Source organism: Miniopterus schreibersii (assembly GCF_964146895.1).
Source record: "Miniopterus schreibersii genome assembly, chromosome: 17".
NCBI lineage: Eukaryota > Metazoa > Chordata > Mammalia > Chiroptera > Miniopteridae > Miniopterus > Miniopterus schreibersii.
In genome coordinates, this window is record NC_138117.1 from 33,751,028 (window position 1) to 33,773,092 (window position 22,065).

The 22,065-nt window shown below is 44.0% G+C and overlaps 1 protein-coding gene across 10 annotated transcripts in view; it reads right to left on the reverse strand.

Moving 5' to 3' along the window:
• The window catches only part of MTSS1 (MTSS I-BAR domain containing 1), a 137,090-nt gene that overhangs the window by 98,928 nt on the left and 16,097 nt on the right, over nt 1–22,065 (reverse strand). For all 10 annotated transcript variants that reach the window (XM_081116670.1, XM_081116677.1, XM_081116678.1 and 7 more), the window contains exons 2-3: nt 14,804–14,865; nt 11,116–11,189 (exon numbers count right to left, since the gene is read on the reverse strand). In XM_081116670.1, coding sequence (XP_080972796.1) covers nt 11,116–11,189; nt 14,804–14,865 — 136 coding nt within the window. The remainder of the gene's footprint in view (nt 1–11,115; nt 11,190–14,803; nt 14,866–22,065) is intronic.

Here is a 22,065-nt window from a genome sequence, read left to right on the forward strand (position 1 = left end):
AATGGGGTCTCTGGGTGTGTTCCGAGAGAGAGGAGTCAGGGAGTGCAGGGTGTTGGGCACATGCAAGAGCAGAAGGTCTTTTGTCTGCAGTCAGGCCCTTCTGACAAACCAAATGGATTCAACTGGAGTCAGTGGAATAAAGCCGGTGCAACCTTGCACGAGTGTTCCTCCCAAAGAGAAGCCCACAGGTCAGCAGCACAGGAAGAAAGTGCCATTCCCACTGTCCCTCCACAATGCTTTTGCATTTTATCAGGTACCTTTGGCCTCCTTTGGGTGACGGAACTGTCCTACTACTGACAGTCACAGTAAAAGGGTGCATGTTAGCAGAAACAGTATTTTTTAAATTTGTAATCCCACAGCTTTCCCCCTTTCCTTATTTTAAAAGGGGAAGAAGCAGCATTGTGCTGAACTGTGAAATTCGCTCAGATGCAGCTCTAAAGCAAAGTACCTCCCAGCGTCTGGATATTAGTTTCCATGGTAACCAGGGTCCCTGGGTCTTGGCATTCACAGCAGGAAGTGCTGCAGATTTCCACAGCAGTAGCTTTTACTAGAAATAAGAGTCCCGTGGCAATTTTAAACATTTGGGAATCCAAAAACACATTGTGTGTGTGTGTGTGCGAGCGCGAGCACATGCTGTCACATGCGTGTGCCCAGGTAAAGATATATTCATAAAAATAAGCCAATGTAAATGAAAGAAGCCTAGTTATTCTTACAGATAAATATGCTTATGTCAAATATAACACATGATTAAAATATAAACCAAACGGCCCACCCACCCACACCCACACACAGATACAAGAAAATGAAAACATCTTCCATAGAAAAAAGACTGGAAGTGGAAGACTGCTTTGGGAAACCACGTGATCAAGGAATCCATATAAATAAACAAGCAAACACAAATCTTTGCCAACACTAATTGACCAAGAGTACTGAACAGAGATTGGTTTGCACAGCCCTTGTTCTGTCCTACTGGAACACCGTCCCCATTAAACCAAGAGGCCAGGGAGCTACCACTTCGCCATGAGGTTTTCGGGGGAACCATGAGATGGAAAGCCCTGGGTTAGAATGGGAATCCCAGGCTAGCTATATGGCCTTGGGCAAGTGACTTCACCTCACTGTAACTCAGTCTGCCCTGTAAAAAGAAAAAGACTGCACTAGATACTAGATGGTCTATAAGAAAAACCCTGTATTTTCTAAAAATTGAAATACCAGAGAATTGTTAAAAACAAACCAAAAGAAAAACCAAAAAAAAACCAAGACACAACAAAACAAAAAACCTCCAGGTGATTCTCACTTTAGCCAACATACATATATTTCTAAACGTATAAAAATCAAATTTTTAAAAAATGCACCAGGAGAATTCACTGTCAGTTTCTCAGTGATGGAAGGAGGACCTTGCAAATATTCTTTATTCCCATAGTTACTTCCTGATTTAACATTTTTCCTCCAGCGGTGCACACATGCACAGTGACAGTGAAATTGTTACTGCAAAGTAGTTTTCACATTTCATGCATGTTTTCAGGCTGGGGCTTTCTCAGAGGGAGCAGAGAGGAGGCAGCTATGCAGTGAGGCGTAGACTCATCCAAGAAGAATTAGTTTGACAACTTCAAGTGTCTTCAAGTTCACATTCACATTCCACACAGTTATTTTTATCTGAGGTAGGCCAACCAAAGCAAGTTCACGACTCTAAGGCAAATGATCTTCACAAGAAAGCATTGTAGAAAAAAAGGTTTGCCTCGTTGGTAAGAACTAGAATAATTGCATTCGTTCATGAATGCTAATCAGTATTTTACCAAAAGTGACGACACACGTTGGTGTGAGTGGCAGTGGAGGGGGTGGAAGAGTATGTTATTAAGCCAAAGTAAAAAGTAAAGGGAAGGAAAGGACTAGGATGCGGGGGAGAACCCTCCCATTTGTGTAAAAACGCAGGACACAGCCTGGGAAGCTGAAAGGGTGAAGTGCTGAGGACATCGCTCCAGGATGGAAGCTGCCTAACAACACAATTAGCCGTGCTGAGCACACACCAACCCTGTCACCCACAGGAACACATCCTCTCCACGCCCGGACCTTCCTCCCACTGCTGCCACAACCACCGCCAGCATGGAATTTGCCTGCATTTATTAAGGCTGCCAAGGTTAGACAGGAAACAGCACACATCCTAATTCAAGCATCACCTGGGAAAATAGGCCAGGGCACACCCGGGTAACACCGCTGAACTGAGCGGGAGTGGATGCTTCTCCCCGGTTAGCGGTGGAACAAGCCTAACAGGACACACAGGGGCATGGGTGTGGAATTTGGATATTCCTAGCTCTCCCTGGTATAGGATTTTAGGATTCTGGTGACATCTACTCTGGACACCCTTATGTAAAAGTGGGACTCAGGTTAGTGCCTTTCAGGCCAAGCCACAAGAACTGCCCTTTCACGTGTCATTTCGGGAAGACACAGTGAAAAACCAAACATGACACAGGCAGGATGCTGGTTGACCACAGTGGAACAGCCCATCTCTGGCAACTGTTGCTACACAACCAAAGATCAATAAGAGAAGGCCACTTGTAAACAGTTATGTCAGTCATCAGTTTCAACATCAAGAAAAGATCAATAATGCTGGGTTCATGATTCCAATCTCCTAGATACACACACACACACAGGCTGTTATATATGTTGTTATATTGATTAAACAAAAACGTATACACACAAGCATACTAATAAATCTTCATTAAAAGGATTATAGCTATAAAGTCCAATTAAGGAAGGGCCTTTTGATATAACCCAGCAGCAAAGTCTTTCTTCATATTCAAGTGTGGTTAAAGAATATTTACAAATAGTAAATTTTTAACGTAACCATGAGGAGGGAAGCTGATTTTGGCTGCCTCAGGACCCACCTATTGGTCAACCCTGGGCAACTTTTTTTTGACAAGTTCATGGAGCTCGGTAACACGGACTGCCAATTTTGTTAATCCCAATAAAGTATCCGACAGCAATCATCCTCATCAGGTTGATGAAAATTAGTTAAATGCACCTTCAGTGGGGCAACAGGCAAAAGGCTGACCCGTCTTAAAAGCTAAGCCTTCATCACAAAATAGTTTTCTCCAGCTTTCCCCCATTATCATTCCCATAAGAATCTTTTTGGACTTTTCCCCCCCTAATTACCCCTTTCTTCACACAATTTTTAATTCCACAAACATACGTTATGCCTGCTTATGTACTGTATAATATTTTGTCCATTGAGAATGCATGAAAGGGACATGCTTTAAAAAGAACAGGGATGCACTTATTGTTTGAAATTATGATTACTGTTTATATGTACCTCTCCACCTAATACCCCCACCACCTGCCTGCCTAAACCCTCTCCCACCACTAACCCAAAGCCTCAGAAACAGCCCTTTCAGACTCTTGCATGCCCAGAGCCCTAGGTACACAGGAAGCCTTTAATAAAGCTTTCTGATATAAAGTGGATAAATCAGATGACTCATAAAATACTACATCTACTGTTCAAGCAGAACAAGCCTTTCTTTGTAGGAATCATTACACTCCCTATGCTTGTGCTGTGTAACAGGGTAGCCATGAGGTATATGTGGTTGTTAAAATTAAAATTAATACAGTTTAAAAATTAGAAATTCAGTTCCTCAGTTACACTAGCCACATTTCAAGTGCTCAGTAACCCCACGTGTGGCTAGTGGCTACCATACTAGATGACAAAAATGTGTAACATTTCCATACCACCGGAAGTTCTGTCACACCGAACGGCCCAGGCCCAGCCTAAAAGCCCCCCAAGGTCAGGACTGCACTGGGGTCATTCACCACAGCACACACAGGACCTGTCAAATCCTGACATAAGGCCTGCAAGTAAAGGAGAAAAAAGGAATAAAAAAGAAATATGAGAGGAAGGCGGATGACTTCATCTCAGTCCAGCCAATTTCCCACTTTAACCAAATACAAATGTATTTATTTTTCATAGCTTTGTTCTAACTCTCACACTCACCTACAGCACAGCAATGAGAATTTTTCAAAATGGAACTACCAGCAGAGTGAAATTTGCTTAAGGCTTTCTCAGCATAATTCACGTGAATCAAATCAAGAAGTCAAGTTCAAAATCCCCAAAATGAAAGGCAATCGAGAGAGCCTAGGTCACTGGCCAAACAGTAAACCTAGATTCATGCTTTAAAATACTAGAGAATACAGCTGCTGGCCCACCCACTCTGCATGCAAGTTAGGAGGTGCTTCAGTTCATTCATCTTTTCATAAATCAGCAACTCTTTCCTGGGCCTTGAAGAGCTGCCCGGCTCCAGGACATCAGCGCTGAGGTTTTGGAGCCCCTACAGCAGCTATGTACAGGCTCTAAGTAAAATGACCCTCAGCCAGTCATCATAGAACTTCTCCGGGCAGCAGGAGATGCTTTATGCTTGATTCCTTCTTCTCCCAGTACCTATAAAGCCCTGGCTGGAATTAAGGTCATCAGAAAAATGAAGACACTATCCTGGAATCTTTCAAAACAATAAGCTCAGCTGTTAAAGAAAACTTACAAGTGAGCTTATTTCTCAAACACTCGTAAGTTCTCGCTTTTCCTGTAAGAATTTTCAGGACAGTAACCAAAAATAACTAAGGAACCCAAATTGACCTCTAAGAGGACAAAGCCAGTTTATGACCTACAGCCACATCCACAGATTCACACACTGCAGTTTCATGCCTCTTTAATCTAACAAATGAATATGTCCACATTCCTTTAAGGTCATATTCAAAGAATATTTAGTTCTAGGCCTGTGAGAAAGAGCTTTTTAAAGACCTTTTTTTAAATAATTAATTTTTTTTTCCTCAGTCTGTGGCTAAGTAGCTTCCCACATAGAAATAATAAAGCTCTAATTCCATGAAAGGGAGTTCAGGACCTCAACACCGAAGTCAATCCAGAAGTTAAGGGCCACTGACGTCTCCATTAAACAATCTGGTTAAAATAAAACTTGGGGGCAAACAAGACCAGCCCGGCTGCCTCTTGGAAACCACTTCCTCGCACCTCCCGCCCCTACAATGGAATAGTCCCTTTCTTTTCCCCTCTCCCCCACCCCAGCCACAGCAGGGCAGCACCTTCTACCGCGTGCCCCCTGCCCATGGCCTCATCAGAGAAATGCTGAGCCCTCTTCAGGCGCATCGAAACAGGAAGTCACACATCCTACCAGAGGCTCATGTCAGGGAGGAGTTGCCGAGATTCAAATTCTTAACTCCCAAGTGGAATCTGGACAAGGACTCCATCCCAGCAGCCTCCTGTCTCCAGAAAAAACAGCCTTCCTCACCCAGGCCTACCTAGTGCTGTGTGCAAACATCTACATCCTGCCAAATGCCAGACACTTAGCATTTGGGTATGCGGGTTCCTCAGAGAGGAGCAGACGCAGGTTTTGTCTTGGCAGTGTGTGCAAGTCTAGTGGGAAAGATGGTGACAACCCAGTGAGGTGAGCAGAAGCATGTGCTGCACAGGTCCCGAGCCCTGAAACCCGCCTGACCTTGGGAGAGAGGGGTAAAAGCTTCACAGGTGATGGGACTCTTTCACTGGCTCTTGGCAGGCAAGCAGCAGGCCCTCAAGCATCTGAAGGGAGTGGAAGGGGGTGGACTGGGAAGGGCACTCCGGGTCTGGAATGCACACGTGCAAGCAGAAAGAGATGAAGGTTTTAAAGGTTTCCGAGAACAATGAGCATTTCTTTGTGGGTGGAACTGCCGGCCATGGGCGGAGATGTCATTGGACAGGTGGGTTGTGGCAGGATGCTTGCAAGAGGCCTTATTCTCCAGGGAAGCTTGTATAAATCTGAGATTCCTCCCTCCCTTCCCCATTATTCTGATTCCACAGGTATAAGGCAGGGCCCTGAAATCTGTACTTTAAAACAAATCTCTGGAGTAATTATAATCCACGCAGCCAGATCCAGAGACCACAGCGTTTAACAAAATCTATGCTAAAAACATGTAACATCATATTTTATATTGCTTTATCCAATATAAGCCACAGAGATTTTCTTCACCGTTGCACAGAACACTGGCAGTCCATGCTCGCCGATTAAAGCCCACGTCTGCCCGCCTGGACCTCGATGGCTGCCTTGAAAGTTCCAGCTCCCCCAAGGCCTGCCCTCCTCATGCACATGTCTGAGCTCAAATCAGCCCAAATGCCCATGTGTCATTTCTACTCTTCTAACCTTCTCCCCCCATTATTCTCTGCTTAACTTTGCTTCCTCCACTCCCTCTGTCTCCAGAGCAAACTCTAAAGATAATATAGAAGGGAAAATTCAGACTGCCTGACTTCATTCACATTTTATGGATTTAATAGGGTCGAATCAAGATTTAAAATCGCAGAAAACTAGAGCCAAAAAAGTCTACTTGTGACCACCTAGGGCCTGGGAAAACCCCAGTTACAGGTGGGAAAACTTAAGCCCAGGGAAATGAAATAAAATTACTCGGGGTCACCCAGCCGGCACAGCCAGAAGACAAACACAGACATCCCAGTCCCCAGTCCAGATGTTACTCCAAGGTGAAACACAGACTTGTTTTTAATCCACTGATGAGCACTAACTTTTAAGCAGATAAAAAGTCTATACTAAATCCAGGAGCTCCTTATATAAGGAACCGTAATTTAATGGTTAAATTCTAGGCTCTGCCTTAGCCAATTTTGCTCAGTGGTTAGAGCATCGGTCCACGAACCTAAGGGTCCCAGGTTTGATTCCAGCCAAGGGCACGTACCTTGTTTGCAGGTTCATCCCCCGTCGGGGCATGAATGGGAGGTAACCACTCAATGTGTCTCTCTCACATCGATGCTTCTCTCTCTCTCTCTCTTCCTTCCACTCTCTCTGAAAAAGCAATGGAAAAAATATCCTCAAGTGAGGATTAAAAAAAAATAACTCTAGGCTCTGGGTCAGACTCCAGCTTCACCACTTACTAGTCACATGACCTTGGTCAGTTTAGGTGAACTCTCTTCGTCTCGATTTCACCACTTAAAATGAAGATCATGAGCACCCACCTCATGGAGCTGTTGTTAAAATAAAGACTCACTATATGTAAAATGCAGAGGACACAGCCCAGCCCATGTTACATATTCAATAAAGGTCAACTATCATTCTCAAGATTCAAACCATGCCCATTTTCTAAAGTGACGTATGAAGGGTTTTAGACATTAAGGATGATCTAGTCAGCTGGAGATCCATTTTCTTCCTTCTTATAATCTTAAACTCCTTCCTATCGGTTTGGTGTATCATCGCCTAAACATTTCCAAGACTGTTCTTCAAAACTTTAGAGTAATTATGGCAGCCAGAGGCAGCCAAAACTGAAAGTCACACAGCATCATGCTCTTCAAAGGCCCTTGCTGACCTCAGCAATGATGCAGTGGCCACGAAGGGCCAGTGCTGAGTAAGACAGTGTTTGATCAGCTCCATAGGCCTGCCTTCCACTGACGGAGAGCTGGGCCCTGGTATGCGAGGGCGTGTGCTTAAAGGTGTAGGGATGCTGCTTCCCAGGAGAGGCCACCTCTGCTGTGGAGGGCTGAGAAGCCTCCCCCACCTGAGTTCATTTTCTCTTTTTCCATTTTTAAAGTAACCCAGATAACTACATGCCAGTCAGTTCAAACATTTCTCAATTCCTACAACAGCTTGAGTGCTGGTCCATCACAGACAAGAAGAGAACGGTGATTCTGCCCCAAAAGTCTGGCTTTCTAAGTACACCGAATGCCTAACCACTAATTCTTTATGGCCAATAACACAGAAAAAGGGTTACTTTCATAGTAAACACAAGTTGCAAAATCAATAAAATATGAAACTGTACCATGTATTATGGTGCTAATAAACTCCTAAGTCCCATTATCGTTTAATTATTAACCTAAATACACACATTGTAAGAGCAACTTGTACTGTTCATTTAAAAAAAAAAAAGAACCAGAGTTCTGACATATTTCCATATCCTATGTAACAAGTTATATAACGACCAGAAAAATTTTGCTCTTATAGTTACTAGCTTTAAAATCTGTCCCTAAATAAACTGTACTAACAGCTTGTGTAAAATATTTGGTAAAAAAGACAAAGACCTTTCTGAGCTGTTTCCTTTGGGAAACAATATGGAATGCTAATATTCTGGAAGCCAGAGATCTGTCAGCTTGAAATTCTGGACACCTACCCAAATGAGAGGAACTTAGGAATAACTGCTATTCCCTCGTCACCTCCAGCAAGAAGGCCTTGAAAAACACACCTACAGTCCCTAAGCAAGACACTGGGCTTTCTGTAGAGGGTGGATATCAAACCACACACTGTATCAGAGTTTCAGCCCGTCGTGACCGTAAGCACAAATATGTATTTACTGCTGACCAAAACAGCCTGAGGCATTTCTACGGATTCATCGTTTCCTTGGTGATGCATACGTCATTAAAAACAGATTACGCACAGATTCTAAAAGGGCTCAGACATGGGCATTAATTGCTGCGTAGCTTATAATAACAAATAAATGGAGATAATCTAAATATCCCTCAATAGAAGAATGATTACGCTGTGCTACATCCCATCATTGAAATTCCATTTGGCCGCTAGAGAGAGCGAGGTAGAGCTATAGGTACTGACATAGAAAGATCCTATAACATACTGTGGAGTAAAAGCACAGGGATGGTGTTTCTGATGGGCTACCTTTGGAAAAAGATCATACAGATATACATTATTTTATGTATCATTCTACATATTGTTCTGCAACTAGCTTTTCTTCCTCCCAGATGGGTTTGTTTGTGTATGCAAAAAGTCTATACGTGACAATAAACCCAATCCCTGCAAAAGGTACTGGGAGGATGGACTTAATTTCCTATATTTTGTTACATGAATTTTTTAAACTGAAGAGCATGTTCCATATTCTTCCATTTTTAAGTAAAATTTAACTTAATAAAAAACACTTCTGATGCTTACTGAACATACAAAAAGTGTGTGCCTTCGAGTTTCTCTCTTGTCATTTCCATAAAATGTATTTCCTTTCTATCAACCAGACACTTTCTAGGTCATGCGAGTCCTCACCCTCCCACATGCCACAGAAAATTATTTCTCCACAGCGCACATGGTGAGATGTGAAGTATTCTGGAATCAATAAAAATGACCAGAAATCAAATACTTTAAAAATATATCAAAGCTGGAGTCTGTTTGCTGTGATATTATTTGTTTTTTGTCCAACACATAATCTCTAAATTCCTACTCTACCTCTATAACACCCACAGAGAGGCTATTCTGGTTTCTTCTCTCACAAATAATTGCTCTGGTTTTCCTCCCTTCAATCATGAGAACTTGCAGGGTCTCCCATTTCCCACAGAGAACCACTCTGGAAGCAGCCTCTGCAAAAATCCAGGTTCCCACTATAGGAAATTATGGACAACGGGGGGATGTCTTTCTAGTCCATCCGTTAGGGTCCATCCCATAATTAAACATTAAAATATAAAAACTTATTATGAATCACAGGGCCTCAAAAATGCAATGCCAGATATCTAAGTTCTTTAAAGTAGACGCATTCTGGTGGCTATTCTAGAAAGACATCAATATAACTGGTAAGTCCAGTTCCAGATACCGGTGAAGTAAAAGAAAATATTATAAAATAGACCCAATAACACTAACAATGGTGAAGACTGGCTTCAATGTTCTACTCTTCTTTATACTTGTATTTTCTACAGTTTCTACAATAAACACATATAAACTATGCAATAATTTTTTTAAAAAGGCTTAAAAAACATAGTGCTTAAGACCCATATCAAGCTGGTAAACCAGAGGAAGTCACCACTGCTCTGATGTCACCATCACATTCTCCTAGGCAACCTTTTGAAACACTGTTGGCATCTTGGAAATGAAGAGAAATATTACCTCCCCTGGGAGCCCTCCCTCATTTCCCTGAGCTGAGTCAATTGCTCACTTTTTCATATTTCCCCAGCACTCTGTTCTACCACTGTTATCATAGCAAACATATTATTTCTACACCAGAACTCTTGATTTTGTGCATCACATTTCCCCCCATTCAATTTCAAGCTCCTCCAGGATCAAGAGAGTAACGTACTGACTTTTGTGGCCCCATGATAGTGCCTGACATATTACCAGTTTCCAGGTTCCCTGAATGAATGAGAAGTGTGCTCACTGCAAATTTACTCGAATATTTAACTAAGCCCATGTGGTAAATGAGTGCTTGGTGAAATCCTCCGGAGGTACCCATCATGTGCATCAGAGACAACAAACTCTCATGTGAGTGGGAGCAAGTTCCACACCCACATTTTCCAATGTCACCTTGACAATGACAAGAACAAGAATGTAGAAGTCGGTGCACAAGCAGACCCTGAAAGATATGGCAACAAAAGAGGCAGGAGAGCTTCTCTCTAGGAATGAAAAGGAAAGCACGCCCTTTTGAACAGAGATTTCTCCATTACGGCTGATGCTGCAACTCTAACCATGGCGGTGAATACAGGGGTACTGGTTTTCTTCTTTATATCTTTCACATGTTATTATTGTTTTTTGTGTAATTCAATAGTCACTGAAACCATTAAAACATTTCAAAAGATTACTCTTTTTTCCTTGATTTAATATACATACTGTAAACACTATGTTCTAGGCACTATGTTTGGGGAGTTCAGGCATGAAGAAGTCATAGTCTGCACCTCAAGGGGTTTGCAGTCAAATGTGGGAGACACAAATACAATGCAATAGGACACTACTTACACAAGGGTTCCTCGTTTTGTAGAACCCAGAAAAATGGTCCATCCAATCATCCTTACTGCTTCCCATTCCCCAAGGGAACGAGGAAAACCTTAGGACAACCCTTGTGAAAAGGGGAAAACGAATGACAACCAAATGCACAGCTCAGGGCTCTACAACCAGCATGTCATTAAAAGTGACCAGAAAACACATAGAGCCAGCTCACGCCTCAGCAGTGGCTCTTTTCCTTTATTTTTCATTCTTCTTCTCTTGTGCTTTATCATCTGGAGAACTTTCTGACCGCTAATATGTGGAATCTCACAGCGCTAAAAAATTTAAATATGAGTCAGCTCAGCTCTGATAACTTCGGCTGTCTTCCCGTGAAGCCGCCCCAAGGGAAAGAGCCTGCGTGCTGAGTCCAGCTCGGGCAAGGAGCCACCCTCCATCTGCTTACCACGTGTGTTGGTAGCCATGTCGGCCACTTTCTGAAAGGCGTCCAAGAAGGCAGCTGCTGCTACTACTGTTGTCCTAAAATACAAACAGATGACACAAGCATGAGGAATGTCATTACAGCTCAAGGGCTAAAACCTCTGCCGAGGACTGAACATTATCTTCCAGGAGAAACAGGCCAGCTGGACAAGGACAATCACTCGCTTTGTGGACCCACTTTTTTCTTAGGAAGCATTTCTCTTCCTCATATGATCAGCAACTCTGTCCCAATAATGTCCAGCTCATTTGGTGCTAGTCAATAAATGCTAGCAATTCCTCCCATCCCATCTCACCTGGTAGCATACAACTATTTCTGGGTAAAATGTCACAAAGGAGGAAAAGACAGGTGTTTCTACTGAAAAGAAAAACATTATTAAAAATATGAATGGTATACAAGTAAAAATTAATTTTAGAGTAGGAAAACAATATATGCATGGATTTCGAGAAGGAATCTTTGCGAGAAATCATCTAGTTTAAATAACTCATTTTAGAGATGGGAAAACTGAGACCACAACCTCAAAGTGACTTCCCAAATCACTAGTTCAGAGCTGGGACTAGTAGCCCAGCACAATGCACCGTCCTCTGCTCATCCCACTACAAATCAAGATCCTAGCTATGTGACTTTCCCCCCTAAATCATAATTATAGTGAAACTGAGATACTGCTTTTTCAACTTTAGAAGGCTATCTCAACTATATCTTCTGAATTCCTAAAAGCTGAGACTAGGGAAAAGTTACAATACTCATTTGCTGACCTAGAAATAACCTGGAATTTTTCAAATGCCCTTGAGCACTGTAAGATGCCCTGAGCGCTGTGGTCTACTGGTTCCTGAAGCTGTGATCCGAGATGTCATTCGATGACGAGCGGGCACCACTCGGTGCCAGGGCGGTGGGTACCCCAAACTAGCAAGCCAGCCCTAGGATTTGTACTTTGCAACTGAGCTCGTAGCTTGACGTAATTTCTAAGTATTTCATATATGAATCCAGTCTTTATTGAGCATGACTAAGAATGCAAAGCTGCTGAAGGAAGGAGATGAGAGTAAGGATTATAAAGGAAAGAGTTCAAAATGGAGAAAAAGAAAAGAAATGGCCTTGAAATATAAGCAACAGTGGCTATGAAACCAAAGGCTCCTGGAGGTGCTGGGTGTGGTCCCGGAACACCTGGGCACCAGTCCCCTAGAGCGGGACTTCAAAAGGAGGCCTGATATTTTCCAGTAGAGCAAGAAAGCGTTCTGCTCAAAAGTTTTTTTTAAATGACATAAAAAACAAAACCAAAATTAAAGAATATCACTTTGAAGCACATTTTCAAAAGACTTGACATCCAGTGCAAACCCTGAACAAATTAGTTTTATCAAATATGCTAGGATTTATAAATAGCTCATTCAGATTTACAATTAATATCTGACACAGTGGCTGGATTCATTCTCATTCGAGTCAATGCTGATCATCCAAATTTAATGAGCCCGTTGCAGGGGTGCCATGTGCCCTGTGCGTCACCAGGGCGCCACTGAAAATGAGGACAGTGGTCAAGTGTGACGAATTAAGAGCTTTTAACCACTGCCTTCCAGTGAGTCATATTTCACTGTCTTCTGTTGTCACAAGACATCTTAGGCCTCTCTGATCGGACACAAGAAACATGCAAACACACACAGCAGGAAGGAGTGATTCAGCTTAAATACTCCCAGGCTATGTGCCTCCTCAACACTCACCTCTTTATCGTTTCTCGAATACAGAAAATGACACCGTGTGCGGGAGGCCCCTGTAGTGCCCTCAGCCAGGTAGCAGTAGTTTCACAAAATAAAGAAACAGTCCCTGCTCTCAAGAAGCTTAAATGTTGTTGAAAAATATAAAATGTACTTTGTACCAGTGAGGGTAAGATAAGATTGCTCTAAGTCTTACTTTGAATGTATAATCAGTTAATCACTTTAAGCTTCGGCTGCCTCATGGGTAAAAAGGGAAGAGAATCTTTTCCTTGGTCAACCATGAAAGCCTGCCAGACAATGAAATGAGGCCAGATAAGAAAAAGTGTGTGTGTGTGGGGGGGGGGGGGGGGGGGGGGGCGGAATTAAGTGTTTTATTGTTTTACTATAGGAGGTCACCTCCAGGATGGACGCTAACCTATTTGAAATAAATGATAACAGTGGCACGGATGGGCGGGGGAGATGTAACTAATAAAAAAGTGAAGGGCCTTGCATTCTGAGCAGAGGAATGTGGATCTGATTCAGCATAAAGTAAGAAATTCTTAAGCAAAGAAATGCGAAAGGATTTGACAACTTGCGAAGGAGCCGTATTCCTGTCCACTGGAGGCCCTCTCATGGCTCTGGAAATCCCAGGCAGCAAGGTGCAGGAATGAAAGGGAAAAGATCCACCTGTCCCAACTTATTCTCTCCTGATCTCCAGGGCAGCCATGCTATATCCGGTCCTATGGGCAAAGCTCTGGGCAGTAACCCCTGGTGTCCACAGGCAAAAGCCCAAGAGCAACATGTCATCCATCTGTCCTCTCTCTGTCATCCACATAGCTTTTGATTCTAAAAAAATACCTACCTGCTTTGTTCTCTGGAAAACCACCCTTATACATCCAAACCAAACCAACCTATGTGATCCCCATATGTCATGAACAAGGGTCATTAAACTGACTGCCTTTTTTTTTTTTCAATCCTCACCTGAGGGTATTTTTTCTGTTGCTTTTCAGAAAGAGTGGAAGAGAGGGAGAGAGATACATCAATTGGTTGCCTCCCGCACGCACCCCCAACTGGGGTCCGGGATTGAGCCTGCAACCGAGGTACATGCTCTTGGCTGGAATTGAACCTGGGACCCTTCAGTCCTGGGGCCGGTGTTCTAACCACTGAGAAAACCGGCTAGGGAGAGACTGCTGTTTTAAATGTCCCATCCCTCATGGAGCACCCACAAAGTGAAAAAGTACCCCTTCATTCTACTGATTTATGAGCATATAGCATATAGTTTTAACAACAAGATGTTGATATATTTCTATTTCTTATCAAATGATAAATGAACAAGCACAAGACGAGGCAATAACAATAGCTCCTTGGAGCAGATCAGCACTAAATCTTATGGTTTTTTAAGTGGTTTTATTGAGGTATAATTTGCATACCATAAAATTTCACCTCAATAAAGCTGCTTAAAAAACTGGGATTCTATAATCGTCAACACTAAATTTTAAACTCTTTATAAGAACAGGCAGTAAGCAGAATGCACTCCATAAGTTCAAATTCCTTTCATTTACTAGCTATGTGACTTTGGATAAATTATTTATCTTATCTGTGCCTCGGTTTCCTCATCAGTATAATGGGGATAATAACTATGCATAGCTCTTAGGGTTTTAAGATTTAATTAAGTTAACATATGCCTGGCACATAGTGAATGTTTTATAAATGCCACCCATTATTACTTTACATATAATACCCCATTTAACCCTCACAAACTGTGAAAGGAGGCAGAGCACATGAGTTTAATTTTACACATGGGAATCAGAGGCCAGGACATACAGCTAGTGACAATGCTCTAATCAGAACCCACTACATGCTTCTATGTCTGTAACACTTCCAAAATTAACCCCACTCTGCGTCTTAGAGCCATGCTAGTCCATCCTCTGAGGACGCTGCCATTTTCCTGGGGAAGGCGTGCTTCTACTTACCGAAGCTGGGACTGTAGTTTTCCCGCTTTGTTTATGAAATCTTCCCAAACTGGATAGCTCCCCTACAACAAAACAAAGCCATCAATCAGTAAGTCATGCTGTGACCGGCATCTGATTAATACAGTAACACAACACCCAATTCCAATGACACAGGAACAATCTGTGTATGCTCCCTTCCTTTGCAATCTATAGTGTGTTGCCAGGTTACGTATAAATGTACTGGGGCCCAGGAATGGGTTTAGAACATACTCAGTCCCTGTAATCAAGTAAACACTACAGACACCAACTGGAACAAGTTGGGCAGAATCTAACACATACATTGATGCATCACTTTTGCATCAATAGATGGTGGGTCCAAATTCAAGATGTGCAGAACATTTAAGGCTCCCTTTGCACCCCTTGATCACAGCCCTGGCTGATCTCACTCTTATCCCAAATGGCAGGGAAGAGGGAACCAGAGTGACTGGGGCTCCTCTCCAGGACAGGTGGCTATCACGAAGCATTATTAAGACTATCAGAATCTCAAGGTCTGGAAGTTACATAAATATAGCTGCTCCACTGATGGCTCAAACCCAGCCTCTGTGTACATGATGGGAACAAGTGGATTCCCAGCACACTGCAGCTAACAGTCACTCATCTCCCCATGGCAGCCTGTATCTGCTGCCCTGTCTTATATATCCATCCAGCCCTAGTTCTAACCTTCTGGGCAACTTCAGAGTTAAGTTTAATATTTATCTACCAAATATTAAAATGGACTATTTCTGAGAGCTAAGATTTGGAACAAATGTGTTGCTTTCTTGGTCATACTTTCCTCTCTGGCCATAGTTTGGGTTGTTTTTTCTTTGGTTTTTGTTTTTTAATAAGGTCATATATTATTTTTACAAAAACAATGAAAGTCATAACATAAAAAAATTTAAGATCAAATTAGAGGTTCTGGCAACAACAGTACCATGAATTTATAATCCATCCAAACCCTAAAGTCTCCTGCACACAAGCTTCCACATGGAAGTCTTCAAAGAACTGAGGATAACCAGCACATACACCCACAGCTTACCTTCTTTCAGCCCCCCCAAGTTCAATTCCATTTCTACCTCGGACCCTACTTCACGTCCCCACAGCATCCTGGGAATACTCTATCATGTCTCCTTACTCTTCTTTTTTTTTTTATTTTTTTATTGATTTTGGAGGAAGGGAGAGGGAGGGAGAGAGAAAGAGAGAAACATCTATCAATTGCCTCCCTCATGTGCCCCAACTGGGGACCTATCAGGGATCGAGCATGCCCCTTACCAGGGATCAAGCCTGCAACCCAAGCATGTGCCCTGGCCCAGAATCCAACCAGCAACCTTTCAGTGCACAGGAGAATGCCCCATCAACTGAGCCATACCGGCCAGATCTCTCTACTCTTTTTCTGAGCATAGTGCTAAGAAAACTCAAATGAACCCAAATCTGCAGGTGCAATTCTGCCAGGGCCAAAAGAGTGGTTGGGGTCTGACAACTCCCTGCACCTACACATTACATTTATATTAAGATCAGGTAGCCAACCAACCAAGAGGTGATGCAAAACAAACCCAGAAAAACAGAAACCATGGTTAAGGAGGTGATGTTTGGCACTGAATCATTTAAATATAGAACTAAGACTAAACACCTGGGGGGTAATGGTTGTAGGATACGATGTAAATGCTGTGAACCTTGATATGGTAAAAACAACATAGGCCCCCTCTTGATTTTGTTGTTAAGGGCAGGAGGGAGAAACTATATAATAAAGTTAATCATCTCATCTTTCAATGCAGAAACCTAACAAATAGTCTGAAACTGCAATTTAGCTAAAACTTAATAAGTTCACCTTCCTAATGGTTTTAATAGTCCCTTTTTTCTTACCCTTAGAGCAGTTTCTCAGCCTTGCCACTGTTGACATTTGGAGCGAGATAATTCTTTTCTGTGGGGGGCTGTCTGTGCATCGCAGGATGTTTAGCAGCATCCTTGACCTGTAGTCACTAGACGCCAGTAACATTCACAGATACCGCTGGTTGTGACAACAAAAAATGTCTGCAGACACTGCCAGGTGTCCCCGTAGGAGCAAAGTCACCCCCAGTTAAGAACTACTGCTGTAAAGCAATGCCTGAGAAACTGATTTCTTTTGATGCAGGAACACTTCTCTGAAGTTTAGCAATTTCTTTGGTATTATTTCACTTCCGTTTCAATTCTTCTGTTAAATGAAAGTAAAATTAAATATATTTTTATTTTTAAAATATCATGTGGAGCATGAGCACCTTGTTATAAAAGCACCTGTGTATACATTTCTCTGGCTAGCAAGTCTGTCTGAAAAGGCGTAGAGAGAGATCTGGAAAATTGTCCACCAGATATTAAAATAGACTATTTCTGGGAGCTAAGATTTGGACCAATGTGTTGCTTTCTTATTTGTACTTTTCCTCTCTGACCATAGTTTGTTTTTTTGTTGTTGTTGTTTAGTAAGGTTACATATCATTTTTATGAAAACAATAAAAGTCATTACCTAAAAAAAAAAATTAAGAGCAAATTGGAGGTTTTGGCAACAATAGTACCATGAATTTATAATCCATCCAAACCTTAAAGTCTCCTGCATACAAGCTGCCAGTCCACATCCATCAGTTCTGCATTTGAGACTTACTTGGCCCAACTGCAGGCCTGTGGATTTACTCCTCCATGCTGCAATTTGCTCCCATGGGAGGCTAAGCTGCACTGGTCAGGGATCCCGTCTGGCTGGTTCCTGGCAGAGGCCCTTAGGCAGCTACACCTGAGCTACTGACACCAATACCAGCACATAGGTCTTGTCACCATACTGCTAAGCCACATAGCCTCCATCCCATCTTTGTGCCGTGGGGGCAGTTCTTCAACCCAAGAGCATAACTTTCTTTTAACTCTTGTTGAGTGAAAATTTGCTAGAGCTCAGGCTACCAACATCCCAGGTCCACTGGACACTGTGGGAAATTCCAATGATAACACCTAACACAGTTACCATTTTCCTATCAAGTCCAGGTATGAACACCCCTTCTACATCTACACCCAAACAATGAAAGAGGTGAGGGCCAAGATCTGAGTCCACGGGCCGGCCAGTAGAGATCTCTGTCCAGATAGGCATCAGTGAGCACCCTTAAGAGCGCAAGAGTTCAACCAACCAATTACCACCTCATCTAGCCGTTCCTTCTTTTTCTGATCCACAAGACAGTATAAGAAGCTTTCTGAGAAGCCCATGTTCAGACCCAATGACCAGCAACTTCTAGCCAAAGATACCATCACCTCTCGTCTACACAAAAAAGGACATGAGAGCTGCCTGCTCCTCTTCCCTGCACCAGGTCACTGAGATGATCCAGAACAGCAAGAGAGAGGTCTGTGCAGGAAGCATCGAGCCCTGAGTTCTAGCCAAGGTCCTGTCAGTAAACAATTGGGTGAAGCCACTTTACTTCTCAGGGCCTGTTCCTTATAATGATAAGTCGTAATAAAAAATAATTCCATCACCATCACTGAGCACTGACATCACTGAACACTGAAAGAACGAAGGAAAGGAATCAAGAACCCAAGTCCGGGAGTTCCATCTCCTGGATCAAATCTTCACTCTGCTGTTTGCAAATGTGACATTGGGCATGTAGCTTGACCTCTGCATGGGGACCAGTCACCACTTCACGGGGTTGCTGTGAGGGATGAACGAGGTCAGACATAGAAGTGCTCAGTAAGTATTCAAGACCCACTTGAGAGGATTGATCCAAGCGTTTCTCAGGTGGCTGGGGGACAAGTTATAGCCTCTCTAAGTCAGACCATCCATCCAGGCTGGAGTCTCTCAACCTCAGTCGCCACAGAGAACCAACTGTGCGCAGCTGCACCGTGCACCCCACTGTGAGTGAACTGTAGTCATGGCAGAGACAGACCGAGGTGGCTGGGTGCACAGTGTAAATGTCTCACTGCTCCTGAGTAAATGGTGGGTAGAGTACTCCAACTTGAGATGAACACACCTGAAAACGACTGCTCAAACCACTTCAAAAACTACTTACCTGCCCCCACTTGGAGCCTCATTTCAGTCTTTACCAAATTAGCAACCAAAGGAGGGTCTCCTTTCTCATCAAGGGGTGCAGCACGCAGCTCTCCGCCTACGCACACCCACTCAGCCAGGAGAAGCCTGCCAAGAGCAGCTCTCTCCCGACTTAATGATATTTGACAGTCTTTCAAAGTGTCAGGCCTACCTCTTTTAGGCAATCTATAATTTAATGGGTTCTAAAAAAAAAAAAAAAAAAGGACTTCTAAGAACACAAGACAAAAACCTCCTTGTTTAAGAAAAAAAAAATTTTTAAGTGTGTAAATGTTGTTAAAATTTAAAGGCAAAGTGATTTGGGTTGCTCCAGATTTTTTTTAAGTTTCTTTCAAAGTTTCTACTCACCTGAAAGTAGTTTTACTACAAAAATCCAGAAGCTTGGAGGAAGGGAGAAAGGAGGGAGGAGGGACTTGGAGAAAAGGTCACAGAGAGAAAGCATGGGTTGTTCTAGAGGTTAGAATCTAGACTACCAGACCTAGTAAAGGAAAGCATACTCAAATTTTAAAAGGAGTTTGCAGGTAAAGATACTGTATGCCCTGAGGAACCTTTTAGAAAGCAGTTCCTATACAGTCCCCTGCTTTTTCCATCTGCACCCCCACCCACCAAGAAGTTCCCGCAAGTCCTGTCCTGAGGCCACGTTCCTGTCTGGGCTCACACTTGAGGGACTCTAGGAAGGCAGTCCCGAGCCATGAAAAAGCCTCGACACAGACCCCGCTGCATGGCTCACCAGAGAGCACATCAAGGTTTCCTAACTTTCCAGACAGACCCAAGTCGAAGAAAATGAGACTCCGGCCGAGCACCTGGGTCCTGCCAAGTCCAAAGTCACAGGCAAAGGGAAGAAAGACGCTCTCCCCCTGGGACCACTGGATTTCTTTGCACAGGAGAGTAGGCAGGTTCTGAACCCTCGGCAGTTTGCTGAAAACAGAACTCAGGTCACACTGGGTTCTGAGAGAAAGGAAAAGCCCTCTATTACAGAAACTGGAAGAACGCGCGGTTTGTTTACAAGCATGGAGGGGACTCCCTTAATCAGCTGCATGACTGTCCCCATGTCCTACAAGGAGCGAGAGAGGGGCTTCCCTGAAGACAGGCTCTAACTCCCGCTCCGGCAGCCCCCGGGGCACCACGTTCCCCTCACCACACACGCCACCCCTGATGGTTGTCCTCTCTTCTAACCTCCACGGGGATTCAACATTCTTGAAAGCTCAAACTCAGCTGTCACCACCCAGCTCAAATGTCACCTCTTCCAGAGCATTCTGGGATGCACCTGCTTCTCTCACATCATGCAGTTCACCATCTATGAGCCTGAGTCTCCCCCACTAAACCATGGACTCAAAGACTGAGAAATGGAGAAAGGAAAAGCATTCCCAGTAAGAAAGACAACAGGGGGCAGAGAGGACCCAAGTGAGAGGGTCCAATAAGGTCCAGAGAGGATCCAGGAAGAGGGAAGACAGGGAGGCAGAGAGGACCCAGTTGGGCTCTGGGCCAACGACACTGGGTGTCATTTGTGCTGGGGAGAAGCAGGAGATGGGCGAGGCAGACAAGGTGACCATGAGCAGACTCAAGGGCAAGGCCCACGCTTACCACAAATGGGACGGCAGAGTGACAAAAATCAGATGGCGAGTGACAAAACTCCCAACCAGCCAGGTGACAAGAAAGCCTGGCTAAGGGGTCCCCCACCTGACAGCAACCTGGTCCCTGGGACAGTGGGGAGAATGAAGTCATTTTCTTACTTCTGAGTCACTGTCTTTCTTTCTTTCTTCTTACATCTAACTTCCTACTCCTCAAGTGTTTGGCGGCCACCTAAACAAATGTGAGTTGGCTTTCCCAGCCCCCCAAGGCTGAGCTCTGGGAACCCCTGGGCTTTCTCCTCTCCCCCCTGGGGGCTGAGCAGAGGACTCAGCCAGTGGCCATTCTGGCTTGGGGTTCTGTTTTGCTTTGTTTTGTTTTGTATCAAACAGAAGCCCGGTATGGCCTCCCACACACGGAGCAGAAGAATAAACTGTGTAACTCATCTGCACGGCTGATAACGTGGGCCATAAATAATGCAGGAGCTGCCTCTCCCAGCCCAGCCCGTGGCGACAGCGGGACCTCAGAGGACAGCTGAGGGAACCAGACACCCGAGCAGAAACGCAGGGAACGTGGAGGGGCCAGGAGCCGTGGCTGGGGAGGGGCCGATTTCAGAGGCGCCTGAGAGCTGGAGGAGACTCTTAGAGGAAGTGGAACTCAGCTTAGCTGGGAATGAAGTAGGGAGCACTGGGGCACAGGCTATAGAGAGCTGGGTTGCAGCTCAAAGACCTCTGTCCCATCCATAGGTTCCGGACAAAGGCTGGCTCCCCAGTGGCTATGGCTGAGGAGAACTCAAGTTGTGGGTATACAACTGGACAGGCAACCTCTCAAGCTCCTCTTTCCCCCTAACAAGCATCACCATTTTCTAAACAGTTGCTAGGTGCCAGGTACTTATATTAACATTTCTCAAACCTGGGGATCTTGCAAAAACTCAGGTTCCGATTCCCTGGGTCTGAGGTGGGGCCTGGATGCTGCATGTTTAATTGGAGTGATACCATGGCCCCCGACCACTGTTTGATATACAGTCTTATTACAGGCTCACAACTACTCCATGAGGCAGGTACTGCTCTTATTTCACAGCCAAGGAAACTGAGGGCCAGAGAGGTCTAGGATAAAATTTGATGCCGAATCTGCCCAACTTTGTGGCCCTAGTGCCACCCTGATTCTAGGAAATGCAATCAGGAAAATGAACAGCCCCCAGCTTCTTGGTCCAGCCTCAGGGCTACAGAAAGCCAGTCAGCAGCAGGCTGGGTCCTGCTTTCTACTGGGGTCCTGTAGGAGCCCAGACAGAGTAGGGGGAGGGCTCCCTAAACACGTCACCCCTGATTACAGCTCAATGCCCCAAGGAGCTGTAATGTCACCCTAGAAATGGTCAGGATCCTCAGCCAAGTGAAAAAGAAAACACAAAACAAAGAAAACCCCTTTGTGCAGAAAACAGTCTCATAGGAACACACTGGAAATGTTCACAGTTGCTGTCCTTAGTGCTGTGATTATGGGTAATTTTATCACATCTTCAGGTTTTCTGTGGGCACTGGAACCAACCTGCTTCTACCAGGTGATGAGACAGCCTGTCTGGGCATCTCTATAAGCTGCTGCTGCCACCAAATCCCTCTGTGGGTCTGCAGGAAGCTTA